The following is a 23,536-nucleotide window of genomic DNA, read 5'->3' as shown; positions in this document are numbered from 1 at the left end:
ACATCACGAAGGTCCTTAAGAGAGCCTTGTACAAACCTCTGAAGGAGGCGTTAGGTTGCGATCTAACACTAAAGACAGTGTTCCTGCTGGCTGTGGCATTGTTAAAGAGAGTTGGTGAGTTACACGGCACTTTGTATGCCATTGATCGTGCTGACGGTTGGAAGGAGGTCTACTTTTCATTCGTTCCACAGTTTGTGGCAAAAACACACAATCCAGTAGTCTTAATCACGCAAACAATGAATCAGTCAGATCTCAGTTGTCTCACATTCCTCCCTTCACGACTGGTGACCTCCCGGATTAGATGGTAACTTTAAAGATTGGACGGTAACTTTGCAGTTATGGCTACACCATTAATGAAGTCGCCATGGCTGTTACCATCAGAGAGCCTTTAACGGAACCATACGACACATTAGGCTTTCTGAAAGTTCCTCTCCAGGGTGAACATCAAACGCTACTAATGGATTCAATAAAGCACAAAACTCTTGCATTCCGGTGTTTTTCCCCAAGTGGTTTGGCCCTTCCATTTACGTGTACGCGAGCACTCAGGAACCCGACACCATTAACGGACTAATGACGGCACACATCACGTTTTGGTGTGTGAGATGGAGGTATACAGTTAAAACCCGACAACTGCCGCGACCACCAAGACAGACCCAGCACTACACTGTCCCCACGACACACGTGTCAGTCGGCCAGAACATGAGGCTGCTGCCTTTCTCGCAATAGAATACGGCCTCATAGTTCCTATGGGTGAACATCCTCTTCAGAGTGGCGAGGATGACGCACGAGGGACCCAAAGCCGACGTCGTCCTGGCATCCTTACTGGAGGATGTTTTCAACCGGATCTCCCCCTGGCTGGATGCAGTCACGACAGGTGCAATACGATGATCTCTGGAAGAAGGTCATTGGCACATTCTCCCTTTCTGTTTCTGTGAGGGCACAGCGAGTCCTCGATCTGATCAACCAACCCCTGGGGACAACTTGCCCATGGATGCTTTGGACTAACTGGTTGGTCTCCTGATGCTCCTGGAAATCAACACAGATGGACGATGGAAGGAGATCAGCTTGTCCCGACAGATCCTTCTGCGACGTCTACCCCAAGATGCGAGGGCCCAGCTCATCGATGTTGACACGCTGCCAATGGACGACCTGGTGCACAAGACCCAGACACTTTATAGGACCTCCGGGGGCTCGGGGTCCACCGTGTCGCCAACGTTAATCAACATGGTTGAGGAAGAACCCAGCAAAGCAGATGGAATGAACAAGACGGACAGACAAGAAATCAATGCCATGCATCGGAGGTGACCGCCTCCGCCATGGTAAAAGAAGAAACCTAACCTGGCCTGGTGTTACTATCACCAGATGTTTGTGAAGGAAGCCATAAGATGCTGGGCCCCATGCAAGTTTCCAAAAAACTAGGACGGCGTCCACCCCCAACATGAACTGTGGCTGCTAACAACACTGAATCCCAGCAGGTGGGTCCTACCTTGGGAAGGAGGATGATGGTAGACACCAGCCCTGCATTCAACGTTTCCACCTTCGAAAGAGGACCGCGGCCACCCCACCAATGCCACCGCCTCACTGGCAGCCGCAAACGGCAGCCCCATCCGCTGCTATGGGACCAAGACCCTAAACTCTACAGCATTGACAGGCCGAGGATCCACAAGGTCTCAGGGTACTCCTCTCAATCTCTGCTGAGCTCAGGCTTTTAGCCCAGGTCATGTTTTCCAGCCAGTTGAAAATTGGACTTCCAACCACCCTAAGGGCGAGTCTCCATACTGAAAAAAGAAGGGTTTGTATTTGTGTAGGAACAAATGACAACTTTGGAATTCATTTGTATTTTTCCTAATTATATAAACCCGAGATCTTTGCTCATTCTTTTCCTGCCATCAACTGTTCCCCAAGAAGTCTCTCCTGCAATCAAAAGTGAGGCATCTCACACAAAAGTTTATGGCTAGATTCTAGTTTGTGCAGAAACACACATCCATAGTAAAGAACTCAGGGTTGTTTAGTAAGGAAAAATACAAATTACTTAAGGACATGAATCAATTTTTTTTTTCTTTATATATATAACTTGCAAAGTGTTGGGGGCAGTTAAGGGAGTAGTAAAAAATAGAGGGTTGGGCATGAATGTAAAGAGAGTTCTATATGAGAAAGTGATTATACCAACTGTGATGTATGGATCGGAGTTGTGGGGAATGAAAGTGATGGAGAGACAGAAATTGAATGTGTTTGAGATGAAGTGTCTGAGGAGTATGGCTGGTGTATCTCGAGTTGATAGGGTTAGGAACGAAGTGGTGAGGGAGAGAACGGGTGTAAGAAATGAGTTAGCGGCTAGAGTGGATATGAATGTGTTGAGGTGGTTTGGCCATGTTGAGAGAATGGAAAATAGCTGTCTGCTAAAGAAGGTGATGAATGCAAGAGTTGATGGGAGAAGTACAAGAGGAAGGCCAAGGTTTGGGTGGATGGATGGTGTGAAGAAAGCTCTGGGTGATAGGAGGATAGATGTGAGAGAGGCAAGAGAGCGTGCTAGAAATAGGAATGAATGGCGAGCGATTGTGACGCAGTTCCGGTAGGCCCTGCTGCTTCCTCCGGTGCCTTAGATGACCGCGGAGGTAGCAGCAGTAGGGGACTCAGCAGTATGAAGCTTCATCTGTGGTGGAAATGTGGGAGGTTGGGCTGTGGCACCCTAGCAGTACCAGCTGAACTCGGCTGAGTCCCTGGTTAGGCTGGAGGAACGTAGAGAGTAGAGGTCCCCTTTTTTGTTTTTGTTTCTTGTTGATGTTGGCTACCCCCCAAAATTGGGGGAAGTGCCTTTGGTATATGTATGTATGTATATATAACTTCATCCTTATTTCACTCCACACCATTGCAGGCAATGTACCATGATTAAAATATAAATTGTGTAAGATTTACATAGGAGGAACTGATGATATTCTAAGGCAAATAGGGATGAACAGAATATGTCGAGTTTTAACAAAAATCTTTATTCACTTGTATTTTCCATAGTTTGCAGTTATTCCACTTCATGTATTATTCTATTGCTTATAATGATATGAATTACTTGCTTTAGAAATTTCCAAATACAGTAAACTCATTATTTCACTGCATAAGCATGTAATTGATTGGCTCTTTATGATCAAGTACAGAAATAAATCATATTTTCAAAAACTATGAATCATGTAAAGCAAAAAACTCTGGTTTTGATATCTACATGAAAATGTTACATGATAAAATAAATACTAGCATAGTGTAGCTTGAAATAAAGAGCACAGTATCTTTAACTTACCTACTGTACATAGATTTATACACAGTTCATATTTACATATACATAAGCCCCTTGCAAAAGTATCTTAGGATATTTTACATTTCAAATCTCACATTTTCCCATTAGCTCAAGTGTCACTATTACACTAATTCATTTTGCATTTCCCTCATCTTTTCAATATCATTAAGAAGTGGTAATCACGCAACTGATTTAAGTTCCTAAAATCTTACAGGGTTGGCTAATTTACTTTTAAATGTAGGCATATGAAAAAGTTGGAATTAACATTTATGGAGAAAAAGAGCAAAGGGAATTGGTGGAAAATAAGAGATATAAAACGACATAACACTCAAAAGGCCAAAGATACACTGCAAAGAATGTTTAGTACTGCCTGCAGTGCTATTCAAGCCCATTACTGTACAGCCAATACCTAATGTACACAACCAGTGAATAAATAGCTAACAATTATACATGACAGTTTACAGCTTATACTGTACACAGGACATGGGTACTGTATGCAGTACATAAATAGTAGAGTAGTATAATACAATAATGCTATACTGAACTCAAAGTTATGCAATTTTCCAATAACCTTTATTACCATATCAATTTTCACATTAAACGGGTAATATTACCAGCATTAAAATACTCCTTAACATCTTTGAAATAGCTATGAAAATAAGTGTTAAAGTTACGTAAAGAAAATAAAACTTGATTCTTTTAAAAACTTTACAAGGTGCAAAGTTCATATGAATTTGGTTAAATGCATTAAATAATTTATTATGAGTACATCATACAAAAATGTCACGGCGGAACTTTAATTCCTCCTAGTTTAACAATAAATTCCATAATATACATCTGAACTTTGATTTCCACCGGACTGTCAGTTTCATGAAATCCTGGGACACCAACTTGTTGCAGAGTTGATTGTTGCTCTACTACCTGAAAGGAAAAATTTCTCAGATTAGAAATATTATAACAAAGTTATCAAGTCCAGTACACAGTACAGCAATCCCTTTTGTAAAAAAAAATTCATATTAGTAAATATTGCCAATGCTCTAAATACATCATTGCCACATGCATTCATAAACAGAATTTATATAATAAAATTACTTAATTCTATACTCACATGGTGATCATATTGCTTCTATCTTGAAGCTGGTTAAATGTTAACATTAACCCTTTTCCCCTTTTCTTTCTTTATAATTTCTCTTCCACTCAATTGTAGTGCAGTATTAGGTTTATATGACTGCACGGCAACACTACCTCGTTGGTAGATCCTATCTTTTGTCTTTCAGTCTCAAAGTTGAAACTAGCTCAACATCCCCTTGCCATCACTAGTCAGTGGGAAAGTGGAGGGGCATATACATAAATATGAACACCAGGTAAATATACAAATAAGTCTACTTAAGTACTTAAAATTATTATAGAGACTCGCCTTCCCCTAAAAAACTAGTTTAACAATACTGTAATTCCCTGAAAGCTAAGAGTAATAACTCATACTTCCAGATTAGAAAATATAAAACTAAAAACTCCATATGAGCTAAAACTTGACAATATTGAGGAATTTACAAACTAAAAAATCCCTCTCAGAACAAATAAAAAAATTACTTTAAAAATGTTATTTTCATTAGTAAAATAAATTTTTGAATATACTTACCCGATGATCATGTAGCTGTCAACTCTGTTGCCCGACAGAAATCTACGGTCGGGATACGCCAGCGATCGCTATACAGGTGGGGGTGTACACAACAGCGCCATCTGTGAGTAGGTACTCAAGTACTTCTTGTCAACAAGAACTCAATTTTCTCCTCGGTCCACTGGTTCTCTATGGGGAGGAAGGGCGGGTCCTTAAATTCATGATCATCGGGTAAGTATATTCAAAAATTTATTTTACTAATGAAAATAACATTTTTCAATATTAATCTTACCCGATGATCATGTAGCTGATTCACACCCAGGGTGGTGGGTGGAGACCAGCATACATGTTAACAAAGAAGCTAAGTATCCCGTATCTTATTTTAGCCGTTATTCAAAATAACAAACATAAAATAAATAAGTACCTGGTAAGGAAGTCGACTTGAACCATTACTCTGCCTTTTTAAGTACGTCTTCCTTACTGAGCCTAGCGATCCTCTTAGGATGCTGAGCGACTCCTAGGTGCTGAAGTATTAAGGGCTGCAACCCATACTAAAGGACCTCATCACAACCTCTAATCTAGGCGCTTCTCAAGAAAGAATTTGACCACCCGCCAAATCAACCAGGATGCGGAAGGCTTCTTAGCCTTCCGGACAACCCAGAAATATTTCAAGAGAAAGATTAAAAAGGTTCTGGAATTAGGGAATTGTAGTGGTGGAGCCCCCACCACTACTGCACTCGTTGCTACGAATGGTCCCAGAGTGTAGCAGTTCTCGTAAAGAGACTGGACATTCTTAAGATAAAAGACGCGAACACTGATTAGCTTTTCCAAAAGGTTGCGTCGAAAATATTTTGCAGAGATCTATTTTATTAAAAGGTCACGGAAGTTGTGATAGCTCTAACTTCGTGTGTCCTTACCTTCAGCCAAGCTTGGTCTTCCTCATTCAGAAGGGAATGAGCTTCTCGTATTAACAGTCTGAAAATAATAGGATAAAGAATTCTCTGACATAGGCAAAGATGAATTCTTAACTGAACACCATAAAGCTTCAGACGGGCCTCGTAAAGGTTTTTAAAATAGAACTTAAGAGCTCTACAGGACATAATACTCTTTCTAGTTCATTTCCAACCATATCGATAAGTTTGGAATAACGAACGATATTGGTCAAGGCCGAGAAGGCAGCTCGTGTTTGGCTAGAAAACCAAGATGTAGAACATGTAGCCGTTTCGGATGAAAATCCGATGTTCTTGCTGAAGGCATGAATCTCACTGACTCTTTTAGCTGGTAAAGCATATCAGGAAAAGAGTCTTAAAGGTGAGATCTTTCAGGGAGGCTGATTGAAGTGGTTCGAACCTGTCTAACATAAGGAATCTTAGAACCACGTCTAAATTCCAACCAGGTGTAACCAAACGACGCTCCTTCGTGGTCTCAAAAGACTTAAGGAGGTCCTGTAGATCTTTATTGTTAAAAAGATCTAAGCCTCTGTGACGGAAGACTGATGCCAACATGCTTCTGTAACCCTTGAAAGTGGGAGCTGAAAGAGATCGCTCTTTTCTCAGATATAAGAGGAAGTCAGCTATTTGAGTCACAGAGGTACTGGTCGAGGATACGGATACTGACTTGCACCAGTTTAGGAAGATTCCCCACTTCGATTGGTAGACTCTAAGGGTGGATGTTCTCCTTGCTCTAGTAATCGCTCTGGTTGCTTCCTTCGAAAAACCTCTAGTTCTCGAGAGTCTTTCGATACTCTGAAGGCAGTGAGACGAAGAGCGTGGAGGCCTTGGAGTACCTTCTTACGCGTGGCAGACGTAGCAGGTCCACCCTTAGGGGAAGAGTTCTGGGAACGTCTACTAGCCATCGAAGTACCTCGGTAAGTTATTCTCTCGCGGGCCAGAGGGAAGTAACTAGTGTCAACTTTGTCCCAACGTGAGAGGCGAACTTCTGCAGTACCTTGTTGACAAACTAGAACGGAGGGAATGCATATAGATCTAGATGAGACTAAACTAGTAGAAAGGCATCTAAAAGAACCACTGCTGGGTCCGGGATAGGTGAGCAAAGTATTGAGAGCCTCTTGGACATCGAGGTTGCGAAGAGATCTATGGTTGGCTGGCCCCAGGTGACCCAAAGTCTCTTGCATACATCTCTGTGGAGGGTCCAATATGTTGGAATTATTGTCCCTTCCTACTGAGACAAACTGCTAAGACATTCAAGTTGCCTTGGAAGAAATTTGTTACTAGTGAAAAGTCTAGACCTGTTGAACAGGAGAGGAGGTCACTAGCGAACTCGCACCATGTCAGAGAGTAGGTCCCTCCTTGCTAGGAGATGAACATCAAAGCAGGGAGTTGTCCGTGTTGACCTCCATTACTTTGTCTTGAAGGAGAGACCTGAAGCTTTTCCAGGTCAGACTTACTGCCAGAAGCTTCTTGCAGTTAAAATGCATTGTCCTTTGACGCGAGTTCCATAATCCCGAGCATTCCCTACCGCCTAAGGTCGCACCCCAGCCTACGTCCGATGCGTCTGAGAAGAGAACGTGGTTGGGAGACTGAACAGTCAGGGGAAGACCCTATAAAAGGTTGATAAAGTCCTTTCCTCAGGTTAGACCAGACTTATCTTCCGGAAACCGGGATCGAGACCGCTTCTAGCGTCTTGTCCTTTTCCAGTGAAGAGCTAGATGAAACCGAAGAGGACGGAGGTGTAGTCTTCCAAGTGACACCAAATGCACCACGGATGACAGTGTCCTAACCAGACTCATCCACAGCCTGACAGGGCCGTATTCCTTCTTCAGCATCTTCTGGATGGATAGCAGGGCTGGGGATTGATGATCTTGTTCAGCCATGTCCTCATCAGAGGGTTCCTCATCCGAAACTGATGAGGAAACGGCAACGGAGTGGGCAACGTCTGACTCGCTGAATCCGGTCGCACTGGTGGATGCGTGACGGAGCCGGACACAAGATCATGGTACTGCTGCACAGTCTGTGAACTGTCAACCATGGGGAAGCGAGGAAGTACAGCGACAACCCGAAACTGTCTAGACTGTCTGGGTAGTACAGACAACCCCTTATCGGGTTGCTGAGGTTGCCGCACTGCGTCACAACAAGTCACCTCTGCTGGTTGTTGAACGTCTTCCCAGTGACACACTGAACGTCCACAACCACCTCCGAGAGTAGCATAACATCAACGTGCGACTGGCAACCCACACTGGGTCGCACCGGTGGAGGAACCATCTCAACTGGCGGACGTGAGTAGGAAACCTCAGCGTCAACAGGGCGTACAACCAACCGGTAGGAAGGTCGTTGGCAAGAAGGGTCTTCTCCGTAAAAAATCCTCTATCAAGGACTAAGCTTGGACTGCATGTCTTGCAACAAAGCCCAAGGTCTATGGGAGCAGGTGGGGCAACAGACGGGGTTAGCGACTGAAGCGGAACCATTTACCCTCCCTGGAAGCATGTTATGCTTAAATAAAAGTCCATAGGAGGCTAAGCAGCTTAAGGCTCCTCTCCAAATGACAGAGTCCTCAAGGGAATATCAGAAGGAGGGAGAACAGCACTTTCTCATCTACAGGAACCATATCCGAGAAAAGCTAGGTTCTCTCAGTGAGGGTTTCACTGGTGCAAAAGCAGCAGACCAGAAGGCAACGTTATGAAACTGCTTGACAGTCTGTGAACTGTCAAAAACTGAACTGTCAACCACAACAGGAGCGTGAGGACATACAGCACTGGTGTATAAGTAGCAGACCAGAAGGCAACGTCATGTAACTGTTTGACAGTCTGTGAGTTGGCAACAACCAAAGTTGTGTGGGGAAGCCTCAACTCCTGACTGACTAGTTTGCTGCTGGCGAGTGGCGGTAACCACAGTGTGTTGCGGAGGCTGACACACCGTGTCAAAACACGGCAGCTTGTGGTAGCTCACGCACGGCAACGGAGTGCTCTGTGTGTGGGAGTCATCATACATCTGGCAGGGTTGACTGTGCATGGGTGGAGGAGCTCTCACAACAAGAGTGTGAGAGCAGGAAGCCATGCCGGGCGCACAACCGTGGGAGGTGTAGGCCCACGGGTGCATCGTCAACCTTCTCCTCAGTCGGAGTGTGGGAGCTGGCAACAACAAAAGCAGAGTGCTGGTGCGTGGGAGGGGCTGCGGTGGGTTGAGGAGCATGCGGTATGGTATGCGGAGCATGCTGTAAGGTATGCGGCTCATGCTGCATGGTATGCGGAGCATGCTGTAAGGTATGCAGAGCATGCTGCATGGGCTGCGGAGAATGCCGCATAGTGCTGGAACCCGGCAGCTCTACAGAACCTTCCCACTGCTGATGCGGTAGCTCACGCATGTTAGCAGATGGTGCAGCAAGAACATGCGTCTGGCAGGGTGGACTGCGCATCGGTGGTGGAGCTCTCACAGGTGGAGGGTGGGAGCAGGCAGCCGCAGTATCTGCTGAGCGCACAACCTCGGCGGGTTGTAGGTTAACAGGTGCATTGTCAACCTTCCAGCACGATACTCCTGCATGAAGGAGCAAGCTGAGACTGTATAGTCTGCAGCATGGACCACTAGGGTCTATGAAAGACAACAACAAACGGAGCTACTGTCCGTTGTGATTGAGGGTCTAAAACAGCTGGTGCGGCAACAGACGGAGTTACTGCCTGTTGCGGTACCACCTTGACTCTCTAGGGAGGTGTGCAGTTGTCGTACTGCAGCGAGTCCGAACTGACCCAGTGGCTACACCTAGGCCGTTGGACTTGCGCGGAAGGGACCGACTTGCACTTAAAAGCTGCAAGATTTGGTCCATGGTTTCTGCGAGAAACCTCTTCCGCAGACGAGGAATAAATGGGCTCTCTCGTCTTTGTGTGGGTGGGGTGATCACGTCGGCAACGTGTGTAGATACACCCGAAACCACGGAGGGAAAACGTTTGTTCGTCGATCAAGACCTGTGGAACCCATAAGTCCTTCGACATTACTTCTCCCCTGGGCTTGGGAGCTTGTAAGAGGTATCGGACAAGGTGAACAACTGGCACGAACAAACGAACCCTCGAACGCAACACTGTAACACTTTGCGCATATCACTTTATCACTTTTGATTTTCTGTTTGCACTTATTTCACTGAACTCGAAACTTTAAGTGGTTTGTACCTGAAACACGCAATCCTATCCTTCATTAAAAGGTAGTAATTGCAAAAACAGTATTACAATGTAACAGAAAAACATAATGAAAGATAAAGAATTCAGTGGCTGGAAAAGAGACTAAACACTAGATCAAATAAACTACGTTTAAAATCTCTCACCGCATAAAGCCTGGGAACAAGAATAAAACTCTAGAAACGTTTTACCTTCTTCCCCTATAGCGACTAGGGAGAAGAGCAAAAAACGAGAACAACGTTACCCGCTTGAACGAAACGTTTATCCTCCTCTCTCTCCCTCCGTCTCTATCTCTCTCTCTCTCTCTCTTGACTTAGAACCTGAGAGATGAGCCCAATTATATATCGTTAAAACATATTATTTGTTAAAGGAAAAAAACTGAAAGGTTTCCCAAATAAAAAGTTCCTTTATTAAAATTAAAACCATTTAAGCTAAGAAAGAATGAACAAAACGCTAGAATCGGTTTACTCTTACTGCAACGTGAAACCGTGAAATACTCTCTCTCTATCGTAACGATAGAGCGCAAGTTGAACGTTCTGAACGTCAACAACTGCGGAGACTAAACAAAACGTTAGTTCAACTTTGAAAACAGTACAAGACTATCAAAGAAATTCTTTCAAAAACATTAAAATTAAAATAGCATAAATTCTTAACAGGAAAAACGATATGACGGGCTCAATGTTAATTAACTTCGGTTCCAAGTAAGGACCGCCTACTATTAGGAAAGGTGGCATATAAACAAACATAAAAAAGTGAAAGAGAGTCTATACTCTCTTCGACACCAACACTTCCGTCTAAGGGAAGGGTCGGCCATTTAAAAGTGAAAGAGAGTCCATACTCTCTTCGTCACCATAATAAAATCTATCGAAAACGAGTTCAAGTTTTGAAATGAAGATAAAACCCCTGCATAGCGAAAGCTCAAAACTGGAATAGTGTACTTCACCAAAAAGTTGTGAAAACAAATCCAGTTAGGGACGGCGTATTAGTAGGTCTTGCCGGAGGCACGACAGAGGAAAAATTGAGTTCTTGTTGACAAGAAGTACTTGAGTACCTACTCACAGATGGCGCTGTTGTGTACACCCCCACCTGTATAGCGATCGCTGGCGTATCCCGACCATAGATTTCTGTCGGGCAACAGAGTTGACAGCTACATGATCATCGGGTAAGATTAATATTGAAAACTGTGTTTTACTATATTGTATTCCCATCATCCTAAAATTAATATTATAACTTAAAATAAAAACTTCTAAAAATTTTAATAAAAAGAAAATCTTTAATTTGACTACATCACCTACAGGTCTCTCCCCTCATCCTTTGACTCTCTTACCCTGAAAGGGCAGCCTTTTAGAATTACCTTTCTTGGGCTGGTATTGCCTTTGGCCAGCCTTAAAGGTCTTCTGGCCTTCTCTCCATGATAGAGAAGCATAAGGCCCAACAGGTGCTGATGAGGAAGGCCAAGATATAGCAGCCGTGTGGAGAAGGGAATCTTTGCTCGCATTCCTCCACTTCTCAGTCACTGCCTCAAGGCCCTTGAGAAGAAACAAGGACACTAATTTTACAGAGGAGTTCCGCAGGAAATTGATCTCCCTCCTTGGCACCTGTCTCTGAAACTTAGAGACAACGGAGTCTCATCTCTTCAGGATCCAATTGGCCCATTGGATAGCTGTATTATGAATTAACTACCTCGCCCTTGTGCTAGTAAAGACAATGCTCTTAAACACTTGCAACTTCTCGAGGTCAGTCAAGTCTTTGACAGTGGCCAAAAATCCCCATCGTCCCTGACAATTGGTTCATTAGGAAGAGGCCTGTAGCATAGCTTTCGCCACAGTCCCCATGTTTGAGGCGTCAGTGGGTATGAATACCACTGACTGGACCACCAGCTTATCTATTTAAAAGCCCTGGGTTAGAACTGAAACTACCACATCTAGGGACCGAGGAGAAAGGTCTTCATTTAGAATGTTATAATACTTCCTTTGCCTCACGAATGGTGGGGGAAGTAGTTTTGTAGAACAGTCGGCTCTAAATAAAGGAGTCCTTCCCCTCAGGAATCTGCGAGTCGACTTTTAAAAGTGACATTGCTGCAAGTTTAGACCACAGTAGCTCTACCCATGGTCTATTGGCCCTGGGAGAGCGGCATAGGACGTCTATGGCCTCGTCTTTCCCCTTAGGAATGGGGTAGGAAGCCTCACTAAGGCCATTAACCTGCCTCACGCAAGCCCGAACTTGCAAGAAGGTAGACTCTGGCTCGCCTTCCTGCGTGTCAGGAGACTTTGGGCTGGCTGCCTACAGAATCGTCCGATTCATAATATTGTAATCATCCATCTCCAAAACTCAATGGGTCATTGTCATATTTGAGTAGAGCCAGGGTCGACTCCTACCTCATAAGTTGCCAGAGAGACTGCAGCGCATTTATCGCACTTCAGAAAACCAAGATCTTCCAAAAGCTTGGAAGCCAGTTCTTGGAAGTGTGATCGCACTCTTCCTTTCCCAATCCTTACTAGTGAAAAAGGCAAGGATGCTGGCATCTCCCTGCTGGCCCTTAGTCTCAAGAGACTTAAGAGGAGCTTGAACAGTGATGAACTATAGTTGTAAGGCTTCTGAGGAAGGTGCCCTCTCGACAACTTTGATTTGCTAAAGCTTGTAAGTCGGTAAAAGACCTCCTCAGAGATCTTGATCCCCTGTGGGTCCTGGGCTGAAAGTGTTCTTTGGAGGCGGAGTGTCCTCCCTCTTCTTATGGCGCCTCGTGTTTAACTTCACAGGATAAAATTTTAGGTTCTCCCAGATCGGCTGAACCTTGGAAGCCTTAGCTTTGAACATTCGAGTTTCCAGATGATATTCAAGTCTGGAAACATGCATCACAGAGCCGGTGGAGCTAGCTCCCAAAGGGGAATTGTCGTGAGCCTGTTAGCATGAGCACCCCTGTTCCCTTCAGTGTGATAAAGCCTAGGATCAGAGTGAATTTCAGAGGTTTGAGAGGACATAAATCTCACCAGGACCTGCAAAAGTCTCTAACAGGTTGGAAAACAATGCGGGATCTCTTAAAGCAGACATGCTAGCAGAGACCGTATGAAGACCTCCCGCCACAACTGTGACTCTTTAATGACTATTGTAGGCTTGTTAGGGGGATGTGAAGCCTGAACAAGAGCATCACACTGGATTGTGTACATGACTAGCTGGCGCACGCTACCCCTTTTGGCGAGACAAACTCTACAGATTATGGGCGAGCATGATCCAAAAGAGGGAGAGGGAGCACAGCAGATGGCCCATGAGCACACGGCTGATTTGCGCACTCTTCCTAAGCAGCTAAAGGCTGCTTAAGGGGCTGAGAGCATATGTGCGGCACAGGTGCTCTCAACAGCCAGGCAAGAGCAATGGTGTGTGCACTTGGCGAGCCTGTGTGCGCTGGAGACTCGACAAGTCTCTTCAGACCGAAGTGGTGCGCTGGTGAACCCTCTGTCCGCCAGATGATCGCTGATGAAATCATCTGCAAGCTCCGAGGTGCTTAGCTCTGAAGGGCCAGAACATGCTGATGTTTCTGAGCTACCAGGGCAGATGAACTCCCAGGTGAGGAAGACTTCTCACGCTTGTGAGGGCATTTACTGTGTGGGCTCAGAAGGGTGAGGATTTGTCTCCAATACTGACAAAAACATGCTGAAAGAGTGGCCCACTGTCAGGACACACCCACATGTCTGCAACCTCAAAGTTAACCACTCACACATGAAAAGAGAAAGAAAATTATTAGTCTTTATTAAAAAAGTCAGTTTCAGAGCATGGAAGAGAATGTCTGCTCTCAACTGCGTGTTGACACCTTGTTAAAAGTTTTTATAGCTGTTCCAGCTTACACTCATTTCTATCTCCTATATAAATAACAAGCGTTTGTATTTGTGTCGGAAAAAGAAAAACCCTTTTTAAAAGACTGTAAAGGAGATATTCACTCAATTCAGCCCTTTCTTCTGCTTATTCCTCGCCTTCATGTTTGTGTCCCATAGAACATTTTGTTTACTACCCTTTGACATGAGATAGTGGCCAAGCCTACATGAGGCTTATCCCCTCTGCTGCTCGAAACATGATGCAACTACTTTTCAACTTTAACTAAACTTTTAAAGAAGACTTAGTAAGTGCAAAATCATGTTTTACCAGAAGCATCTGATATGGCATATGTTGAATATAGGAAACTAAGGTTGCTCATGAGTGCTTACTTCAGTGGGATCCAGACTACTTACCCAGTCTTCTATCTTGGAATCTGGTGATCTTACATAGACGATCAGATTATGTGAATGCAAGGGTTTCACAATAAAAAAGCTTGAAAAAATTGTGAGAGCAAGGCTCGAAGAGAGGCAATTGACTCTGTAATGCCCTGTGCACCAATAGAATCCTTACTTACTAGTGCATCAAAACTGCCAAGCATTACAAGAAGTTAGCCAAGGATTCGAATAGGGGAAGGTTAGGGTATGATCGTCACCATGGCTGATGGCTCATGGCCTTTTGAGTTGGACAAACAAAGTAAAATCAAATTTATGAATCTCAATACTATTAATTCCTGCAAGATTGGTAATGGTCGGTGTGGCATCAGATATCTGACTTACACGAAATAGTCTTCTGTGGCTTTTCCCCCAAATTAATAGACAATTTTATATATGACTTGAATCTTTTACAAGAACATTTACTAACTGAAGATAACCCTTCACAAGAGTAACTAAGAGGGAATGACATGCTTTATGTGACTATTATTCAATTTACACTTTAGCTCCTGCAGAAGACACAAAGAAAATGAGGATCATTATCGTAAAGTAATAAAATAAAAAAGATATCCTCTTAAAATGAATAATTAATAACCCATTTCTATGGAATTTCCTAAAAATAAAATCCTAATTTGGAGCTCGGGTATCTTGTGTACGAGCACCTATATAGCAAAGAGAGAACAGAAAGACGAGCATAATCTACCCACGAGGTAGTGTTGCAATGCACAGCCATGTGAACCTAATACTACACTGGAAAGTTAGGGCAATTACAAGAAAAGAAAATGGGAGATTTTCATTTTAGGGACAGATGTTGACATTTAACCAGCTTTGAAACAAAAGTAATATGAATGCCAGGGGAGGTTAACAGAAATGATTACAGTAATATGTTCCTTGACTAAAATAGAGTACAGAACACATTACTGAATCTCGAGTTTTTCCCTTATGTGTATCTATCTTTCTTTTCTTTGAAATAATATCTATTAAACATTGAATAGACAGCTTTTTTTTTAATCTAAAAAAAAATATATCAGTAAGTTTATATTCTGCTTCTAGCCATGTACAGGAAGCGGGCAGTAATCGGGAGGCTAGGAACTACCACTCCTACATATAGCTAAAGGAGAAACACAACAAATTCTCCAACAAAAGCAAAATAGACCTCTTCAAGCTAACATAAAAGATATATCGACAACTTAGAAACTAAGCAGTTTTCACAAAAGATAAGTAAAAAAACTTGAAAAATAATTTGTCGGTTCACCTTCACAAAAATAGGAATGATGCAAGGTGGATTTCTCATTGCTCTACATATCCAGCATTAGTACAGTAACTACTTCAATGACCTAAGCATTAAAAGTTAAATTCTCTACTGAACCACAAAAATATCAAACTGAATTTACCTTTTGGTCTAAAAGCTGCTGTATTCGCTCATGACAACTGGAAACATCTTGTGAATGACGTGTTTCTAATTCTGTGAGTTGCTCTTTATGTAAACGAGGTAAACGTGATGCTACATGAGTTTTACCTTGCCGTTCTGCTGCTAATAAATCCTCTTTCTGCTTTTTAATCAAATTTTCTTTTTCAACTGAAAACATGTACATAGTTATTTTAAACATACCGAGTCCTGAATAAATCTTGAAAACCACTCTATAAATGAAATTACAGTACTCCTAATTTTGGATTGGAAGTGAAAAATTTAGCAATATTAATGCAATTCGTATAAAATCCAAACTAAATAAATTGTTCCAAAGGAACTTCACACAATATTAAATGAAGCACAAAGCCTTCAGTAAAATTTTAAAATTCAATGTCAAATATAAAAAAAGTCTATACAGTAAAGTACAAGTATGACAAATTTGGAGATCATTTGTATTTTTCTTAACTACTGTATAAAAACCTGAGACCTTTACATAGAAAACCTGAGTCCTTTACATAGGACAGATTATCAGCAAAGCTGGAGTATACAGCAATTAAACTTTTATAACAAGACATAAAAAGGTGGTCAGCAGTTACTGGCCAGGAGCAGGGAAGCCCTGCCCCCCTGCTTGCTCACTGGACACTCATTCTGATTGCAGCCAGGACTTTCTAGGGGTAGGTGATGGTGGGAAAGTATGAGTAAAGGATAAATAGTTTGTTTAGTTAGGCAATCTCCAAATTTGTCATTTGTTCCAGCACAAATACAAACCTTCATCCTTTACATAGGAGACTCATCCTTAGGTGGGAGGAAGTTCCTAATCCAACTGGCTGGGTACTTGACCCAGGCTACCAAACCTCAGACCCTTGTAAGTTGTGCGAGTTAAGGTTCTTTACACCATGTGCACCGTTGGTTTGGCAATACCAACAGGTCTATGGCCCGAGCAAAAAGGGTGCAGAGCAGAAGCTCTTTGTGTAGTAACAAGGAGGCATATATAAATATTGTACATTAATAGGGTTACCGGGTTACAACACACTCCCATACACTTCCCTTTTATAGGGAGTGGTCAAGTTCTGTTTCTCCTACCGATCCCCATGGCATAAGAGCTTTAGGCTTTGCCTCTGAATCAGGCTGTGAGCAAATCATAAGAGAAGCTACTAACAGGTCTGGAAACTGGTTGGACCTCATATACACTGACTCCCCTGGCGTTATAACAAGTAAGGTTGGTTCTCCAGTTGGGACATCTGATCATGCCTTGATTTCATTAGTAGTGAAGACTGAGCAGCCTGTCCCTGATGTATCGTACTCTTGTAAAATTTATATGAAATCTCAAGCAGACTGGAATGGGATTTAGCATGACCTTTTGGGCTTGACTCGGTCACAATTGTATAGTAGTGTTGATCCTGTTGTCCCTTTGAATGAGAATCTAGTCAACATATTGATAGGCGTATCCCTTCTCGTGTGCTAAAGTACCGAGTGAAGGACAAACCATGGTTCAATGACGAATGTCGACGTGCTTATTTGGAGAAGCAGGAGGCCTATCATCTTTGGAAGGGTAACAGATCAGATTTGACCTGAAATAACTATACTCAGCTTAGAGTTTTTGCTCAGAGAGTTTAAGCTTCAACTGAAAAGGAATACAATCTAACCATAAAAGAAACCCATTCTCGTACAATCAAGGAACATAAGTGGTGGACTACCCTTAAATCTGCACTCTTTGGCGTAGATGCGATAGTTCTGCCTTTGCTTAAACAAGATGGCTCAGTCATTCACTGACCAAAGGAAAAGGCAACCCTTTCAGCTGATGTGTTTGACAGTAAGCAGAGTACTGTAATGAGAAACTCAAACTTCCTCATTCCTGTTTTCCTGAGACTAAACTAACAAGGTTAGCTTTTCGATCTCATGAAATTAAAGCTCTGTTGATGGACCTTGATGCTTATGGAGGTAGATCAAATTGGTATTTTTCCTTTGTTTTTTATAAAGACTGCCAATTTTTTAGCTCCTTATCTGTTATTTTGTGCAAGTTAGCAAGAAGAGGAGCTTTTAGCACATGTTGGAGAATTGGTAATGTTACTCCACTTTTACACATGTTGGAGAATTGGTAATGTTACTCCACTATGTAAATGTGTTTGTGGTAGCTCAAGTTCAATTGATTACCGCCCAATTTCCATAACTCCCATATTATCTAGTGTTTGAACGTCTTTTGGCAAAACATCTTAATAGCTTTGCTGAAGGTAGTCATCTGTTTCTTAGTATGCAATTTTGTTTTCGTAAAGGACTTGGAGCATGTGATGCCCCTTCTTACAATCTCCAATGCTGTACAGAAATCCCTTGATTGTGGTCAGGAAGTTTGTATGATTGGCCTCGATTTTAGTGCTGCCTTTGACTGTGTTGATCATGAGGAGCTCGTTTTCAAACTCAAACTGTTGGGAGTGGGTGGGTCGTTTCTTAGCATTATTATTGAATTTTAAGTAATAGATCTCAGAGTAGTTGTTAATGGGCACCATAGTGAATATAGGAATATGATATCTGGTGTTCCACAGGGTAGTGTTCTTGGCCCATTACTTTTAATACTATATACATATGACATGTGGTTTGGCCTAGAAAACAAGCTTGTTGCATATGCAGATGATACTACTCTCTTTGCATCAATTCCATCTCCTGAATGTAGATCTGGGTAAACCGTGGATATCCGTAAGGTTCATAACGAGAAACAATCAGTATGGAGGACTTATTGAAAATCGCTAAGAACGAACGATAGAGAGAGAGAGAGAGAGAGAGAGAGAGAGAGAGAGAGAGAGAGAGAGAGAGAGAGAGAGAGAGAAAGGAGCCGAGCCCATCTGAGAGACCTACGAAAGGTCATGAATAATAACACTGAATACTATAAACAAAAAGGGGCAAGGCCCCCCTCCAAAATCTCAAAACTCATAGATCTGGTACTTAACTTAGATGGAGGGACAGTGGAGTCCGACATCTTGAGGTAAATCCAGAAAAAAACCCGGTAAATACACACACAAGGTAAATAACGGCTATCATAATTGCGTGCTAAATAGGAGTGACGTCACTGGCGTGGGATTGTTGGTACTGTACTGTAGTAGTGGGAGGTGGAACGGCACCTCGCTGTTCAGGGATTTTGACAGGAGATATCTAAATGGTGCGAGGCCTCTGGTTGTGATTTATCACGCCCCAGTATTATACAGTATATCGACACCTTTTATAGGTGAGCGAGCTGGGTTCAACCTGGCATCCCTATGCAATTTTTTCTCTGGTAATATATAGCAGTTATATACCTTAGAAATGGTGCTAAAGGAGCATTTCACTGGGCGACACGGGTCTCTCGCCCAGAAATAGATTTTTCCTTCGTCAAAATCCCTTAATAGATATCTAGCTAAAATTAGTGCATGGTGCAAATTATAGGGTATGAAGTTGAATCCTAACAAAACTCAAGATATAATTGTAAGTAGGTCAAGGACAGTGGCTCCTAAACATCCAGATCTCAGCCTTGATAATGTTTCTTTAACTTTGTATGACTCCTTGGGTTCTGGAGGGTTTAGGAACACCAGACAACTGGTCCAGGACCGTATCCTTGCCCTCAGTTGGGATGTCATCAGGTTCTTCCAAGTTAACCTTCCTGATGCAAGCAGTAGAAAAATTTTATCCGAATCTATCTTCTCCGAAGGGGTGACATTTGGGCTGGCAGAAGCGGGGAGTGCCACGTCTTGAGTGCTCGGAACCTTCATCGAAAGGTTCTTCCTCTCCTGAGATAACACCCATAGTAGCCAGAGGAGGGTGAGGGTCATCAACAGATACCCTTTTGGAAGTGTGTGCTCTGGGGGAAAGGCCGCTTTCCCCAGATCTTATGTTAGCAACTGAGACTAAAGACTGCTCCCCTCGAGTCTGATGTTCATTCTAATTGATTCCGTTAGTTTAGCACCCCTGGAACCAACTCAGAGAGGAGTATCCTTCGGTCGACATGAATGATCTCCCCAGTCATCGATCCTAACATGCTTCCAGTTCTCCAAGTGAGAGACTGGGCAAAGGTAAAAGGATTCCGACCTTCGGGGAGAAGCAATCACTCTTTCCCTAACCGACCTCGCGGCCGTGACCTGAGTCACTGCCGCCCTCTCCCAGTTCGTATCCGTGATCTTACAATCCTTAGTCTTAAGGTAATTCCCATACCTTGAGACTCTGGGTGACAGGAGGCGGAGGCAGTAATGGCGCCCTAGCTAGGCTATATCGCCTTGGGTCAGAAAGATGACTAGATCCCTTAGGAGAATCCATAGGAATGACGGGAACCTTTGCGGCTGCAGCTGGAGGATCATTGGAAATTCTCATCGCCTGTCTAAGGTACCTGATGGTTCAGTCTCCCTGCGTTTAGATGGTTCTGATCGCACCGGCCGAGGTGGGGAGAGGGGTGAGGAGAACGCCTCAACTCTCTCCCAGGTGAGCTATCGCAGGGTGAGCGACCGCGGGGTGAACGACCTTGACAAGAGGTTGGTTGGCGAGGCGAGTTGGTGTGCTCACTCACCTCACCCTCTCCTCAACTCTACGATAGCGGTTGCTAGAGCATGTAGGAACGTCATCCACTTCACGAGAATCAGGTTTCCTCGCTTCCAGCAGATAAGCTCTCCTCTCCTTCTCGCTAGAAAGAAAGTCACCCGACGATGCGTGGAGCCTCTACGCCTTCGGCGATGATACAAGATCCTCTTCAAAAGCGTCAAGAAATGGAGCTCTCTTGCTCACCTGTTCCCCGAAGGAGAAAGGCGTGGTGCTTTCCTCACCCTAAGAGGTGAGGAATGACAGGGGGCTGAGTGCTTGTGCTGCAGCGAGACTGGTAAAAATTGCAAAGTTACCCGTATGACCGTTTCTCATGGGAGATTGGTCTTGTGATGCCCTGCGGCCACGATGGAAACCTACTCCCTCCTCCATCATCCAGCTCAGAAAAGCTGTGCTCCGATGGACTAGAGCATGGTATGGACGAATCCACTACTTTTCGGTGGAACCCTCGCATAGAGGACCACTCAAGGGAAGATCTTTCCTCTCGTAACCACAAGGAATGATCTTCACTTCTCTCTCCTGATGGCGCATCGCCTCACGGACGAAGGAGCTGCCGCTCAGAAGAGAGGGTCGGAGAAGATCTCTCCTCTCGCAAACAAGAGGATCGATCGACTTCTCCTCCTAATGGTGCATCATCTCGCAGACGAGGGAGCTGCCGCTCAGAAGGTTGTGTCACTTCGTCTTTCCTCGGAAGGTCAGACTGCACAACACTGGAAGGAGAACCTTCCAGTTGTCCAAGTTGCTTCTCCTCCCTTAGGGCAAGCCCGGGAAGAGGATCAGCTCCCTGAACAACCTCTGGAACAATGCCAAAGCTTGTTCCTGAGACCTAAGGGTCTCTGGACAAGTCACTCCGAGGAGTGCTTGTCCTTAACTGCTCTTGTCCTCTTGCTGAAGAAGGGAGACCATAAGAAGACGACTCGGCACTAGAGTGCTCACGCCCACCCAAACGCAGGACCACCTGTAGCTTCTCCTTTAACAGAGGGCCACAGCAGAAGAACCGCATAGTCTGAGAGAGACTCCCCCAAGGAGGACTCTGACTGCCCCTCTAGGGAAGGGAATGGGAGGAGACCCTGCACGAGGTTGTCCCGGCGTTACCAGGGCGACACTCATACAGGACCGTTCCCCGAAGGAAGCCGGTCGGGTAGTCAGGATGGAGAGATCAAGCCAGAGGAGAAAGAAGTCGGGTCTTCTTCCCTTTTGAGGCTGATCTCGAAGGGTAAGAATCCCTCATAGACTTCTTCCGCCAACCAAACCTCAAACACTTGAAGGGCGACCACTCCTGGCACACACTACTAGGAGACTCCTTCATGCATAAGTGACTTCGGCACGAATGGCAGAGACCATGAGGATCCATCTCCTTGGAGTATATGAAGGTGCCCCAACAGCACCCTTCAAGACCCAGACAAACTCGCATGGTTGGACCTCATGGGCAAGCACATCTGAAAAGAAAAGAAATTAGTTTCAGCCAGTTTAGGATAACGGGAGAGTGAGTCGGGTCTACACTCTCCCGAGCCGAATTAAAAAGTGACGGTTGGTCACCAATGCTGGTGAGAGAGGGGGGTAAACACACCCCCGCTAACTAGCGGTGGGAAGTTAAACCCTGTTTAACTTTCAGTTTTGGCTAGTTTTCAGCTCCGGAAGGTTTGTATCTTGCGTCGGAACAAACAAGTACTCTGGTCTAAGGAAGCTGCCTTTACAATTAAATGACCTTCAGCCTTAGTCCATATGAAAGGTTATTCATACTGAATACTAGCAATAATTATATTTTACAGCATCCCTTTAGATTTAAGGTGCATAGTTGCCTTTCACTTTTTGTTCATTCCCTTTAGTCTGTTCCTACGTAGCTCCCCAACTTCTTTCCCCTTACCATATAAAAACAAATCATGAATAATAACTGTAAGTTGAAAAATGTCTCGTGGGTCTTGTCAACCTACTGCATCACAATAACGGCCATACAAAAATTTTCCTTGGGAGATATCTTGATCATCAGAAGTTAACTTTTCAACTGCATACTATTTGCAAGCATAGTTTACAGATAAAATGAAGGTGTAGGGAAATTCATTAATAAAAAAGATTTCACCAATAGAAGCATCTCACAGTGAAATAATCGTTAAATTTAATAAAAGGAAAACGGAACTAAAATTTTGCCTGAATATCAAATACAGTGGAACCGCTACATACGATTGCCTTTACATATGATTGTTCCAACATCTGAAGTAAAATTTGATCTAATTTTTGTCTCGACACCCGAAGTCATGCTCCAACATCCAACGTAGATCTTGTTTACGCCGGTAGACGGCAGCACGTCGGAGGGACGCCATTGAGCATCAAGACGGTCAGTTCTCTGTTCTCGTGCGCATCGTGTAGTTGTCCTCTGTTCGGTCCCTTATTAACAGTGCTCATTATCTTCCTTTACTCATGTTTCATTTTTGTTTTTACAAATAATCAAGGGTCCTAAGAAGCTTAGTTTCGGTACAGGTATTAGTAGAGGTGAGAAAAGGAAGAAGGCAATGCTTTCATTAGAATTGAAGCATGAAATAGAAAAACATGAACACGATGTGCGTGTGAGTGATCTGGCTAAACAATATGGCCGGAATATCTCGACGATCATCATGCAGAAGGAAGCCATTAAAGCAGTCAAACCATCGAAAGGGATCAAAGTGAAGCAAATGAAACTAAGATTTAATTTAGTAAAAGTGATGAAAATTAAAAATCAAAAATAAAAATAAAATGTAAAATATAGAATACAAAAATTTAAAAAAAATCAATAAACTAAGTTAGGTTAAAGTTCACATAGTGTAAGTTACGGTACGTTATCGTAGTCACCATCTCTACCCTCCGTCTCCTCCTGCGTAGCAAATCCTACACCTGCATTGGCCTGTCTCTAAGGTAAAGTGACAATAAAAACCCCTTTTTTATCTAATATTTTTTTATTATTATTATTTTTTACATCTCTTATACAATCCAATTGTATTATTGTTATGTGTAGTAATTTATTAAGGAGTTATCATAGATTTTTGGGCTGTAGAGCGAATTATGACAAATTCGTAGATAATTTGTATTTTTCCTAACTATACAAACCTTAGCTATTTATTAGGGGTTATACTTTCGGCGGAGCTGAAATGACGAGCCATTAAAATTTAGCAAGGGTTAACTACCCACACCGCTAGTTAGCGGGGGTAGTGGGGGGTAGCTTGCTACCACTCCGTTCACACACCTGTGATTTAGTCACTTTGCTTGGAGGTAAGACTTCAAGGGGGATAGGGATGGCGGGCTAGTTTGTATAAATAGCTAAGGTTTGTAT

The 23,536-nt window shown here is 43.4% G+C and overlaps 1 protein-coding gene across 1 annotated transcript in view; it reads right to left on the bottom strand.

The window, feature by feature from the left end:
• Positions 1-2,999: 2,999 nt before the first annotated feature.
• Positions 3,000-23,536, bottom strand: part of gdl (gonadal protein gdl) — a 41,178-nt gene continuing 20,641 nt past the window's right edge. Inside the window, exons 3-4 of the mRNA XM_068381664.1 lie at positions 15,662-15,846; positions 3,000-4,207 (exon numbers count right to left, since the gene is read on the bottom strand). Coding sequence (XP_068237765.1) covers positions 4,070-4,207; positions 15,662-15,846 — 323 coding nt within the window. The 3' untranslated portion in view covers positions 3,000-4,069. The remainder of the gene's footprint in view (positions 4,208-15,661; positions 15,847-23,536) is intronic.

The sequence above is a fragment of the Palaemon carinicauda genome, chromosome 1 (assembly GCF_036898095.1).
Source record: "Palaemon carinicauda isolate YSFRI2023 chromosome 1, ASM3689809v2, whole genome shotgun sequence".
Classification (NCBI taxonomy): Eukaryota; Metazoa; Arthropoda; class Malacostraca; order Decapoda; family Palaemonidae; genus Palaemon; species Palaemon carinicauda.
The sequence above is the reverse complement of the archived record's forward strand: the minus strand, read 5'-3'. Positions and strand labels throughout refer to the sequence as shown.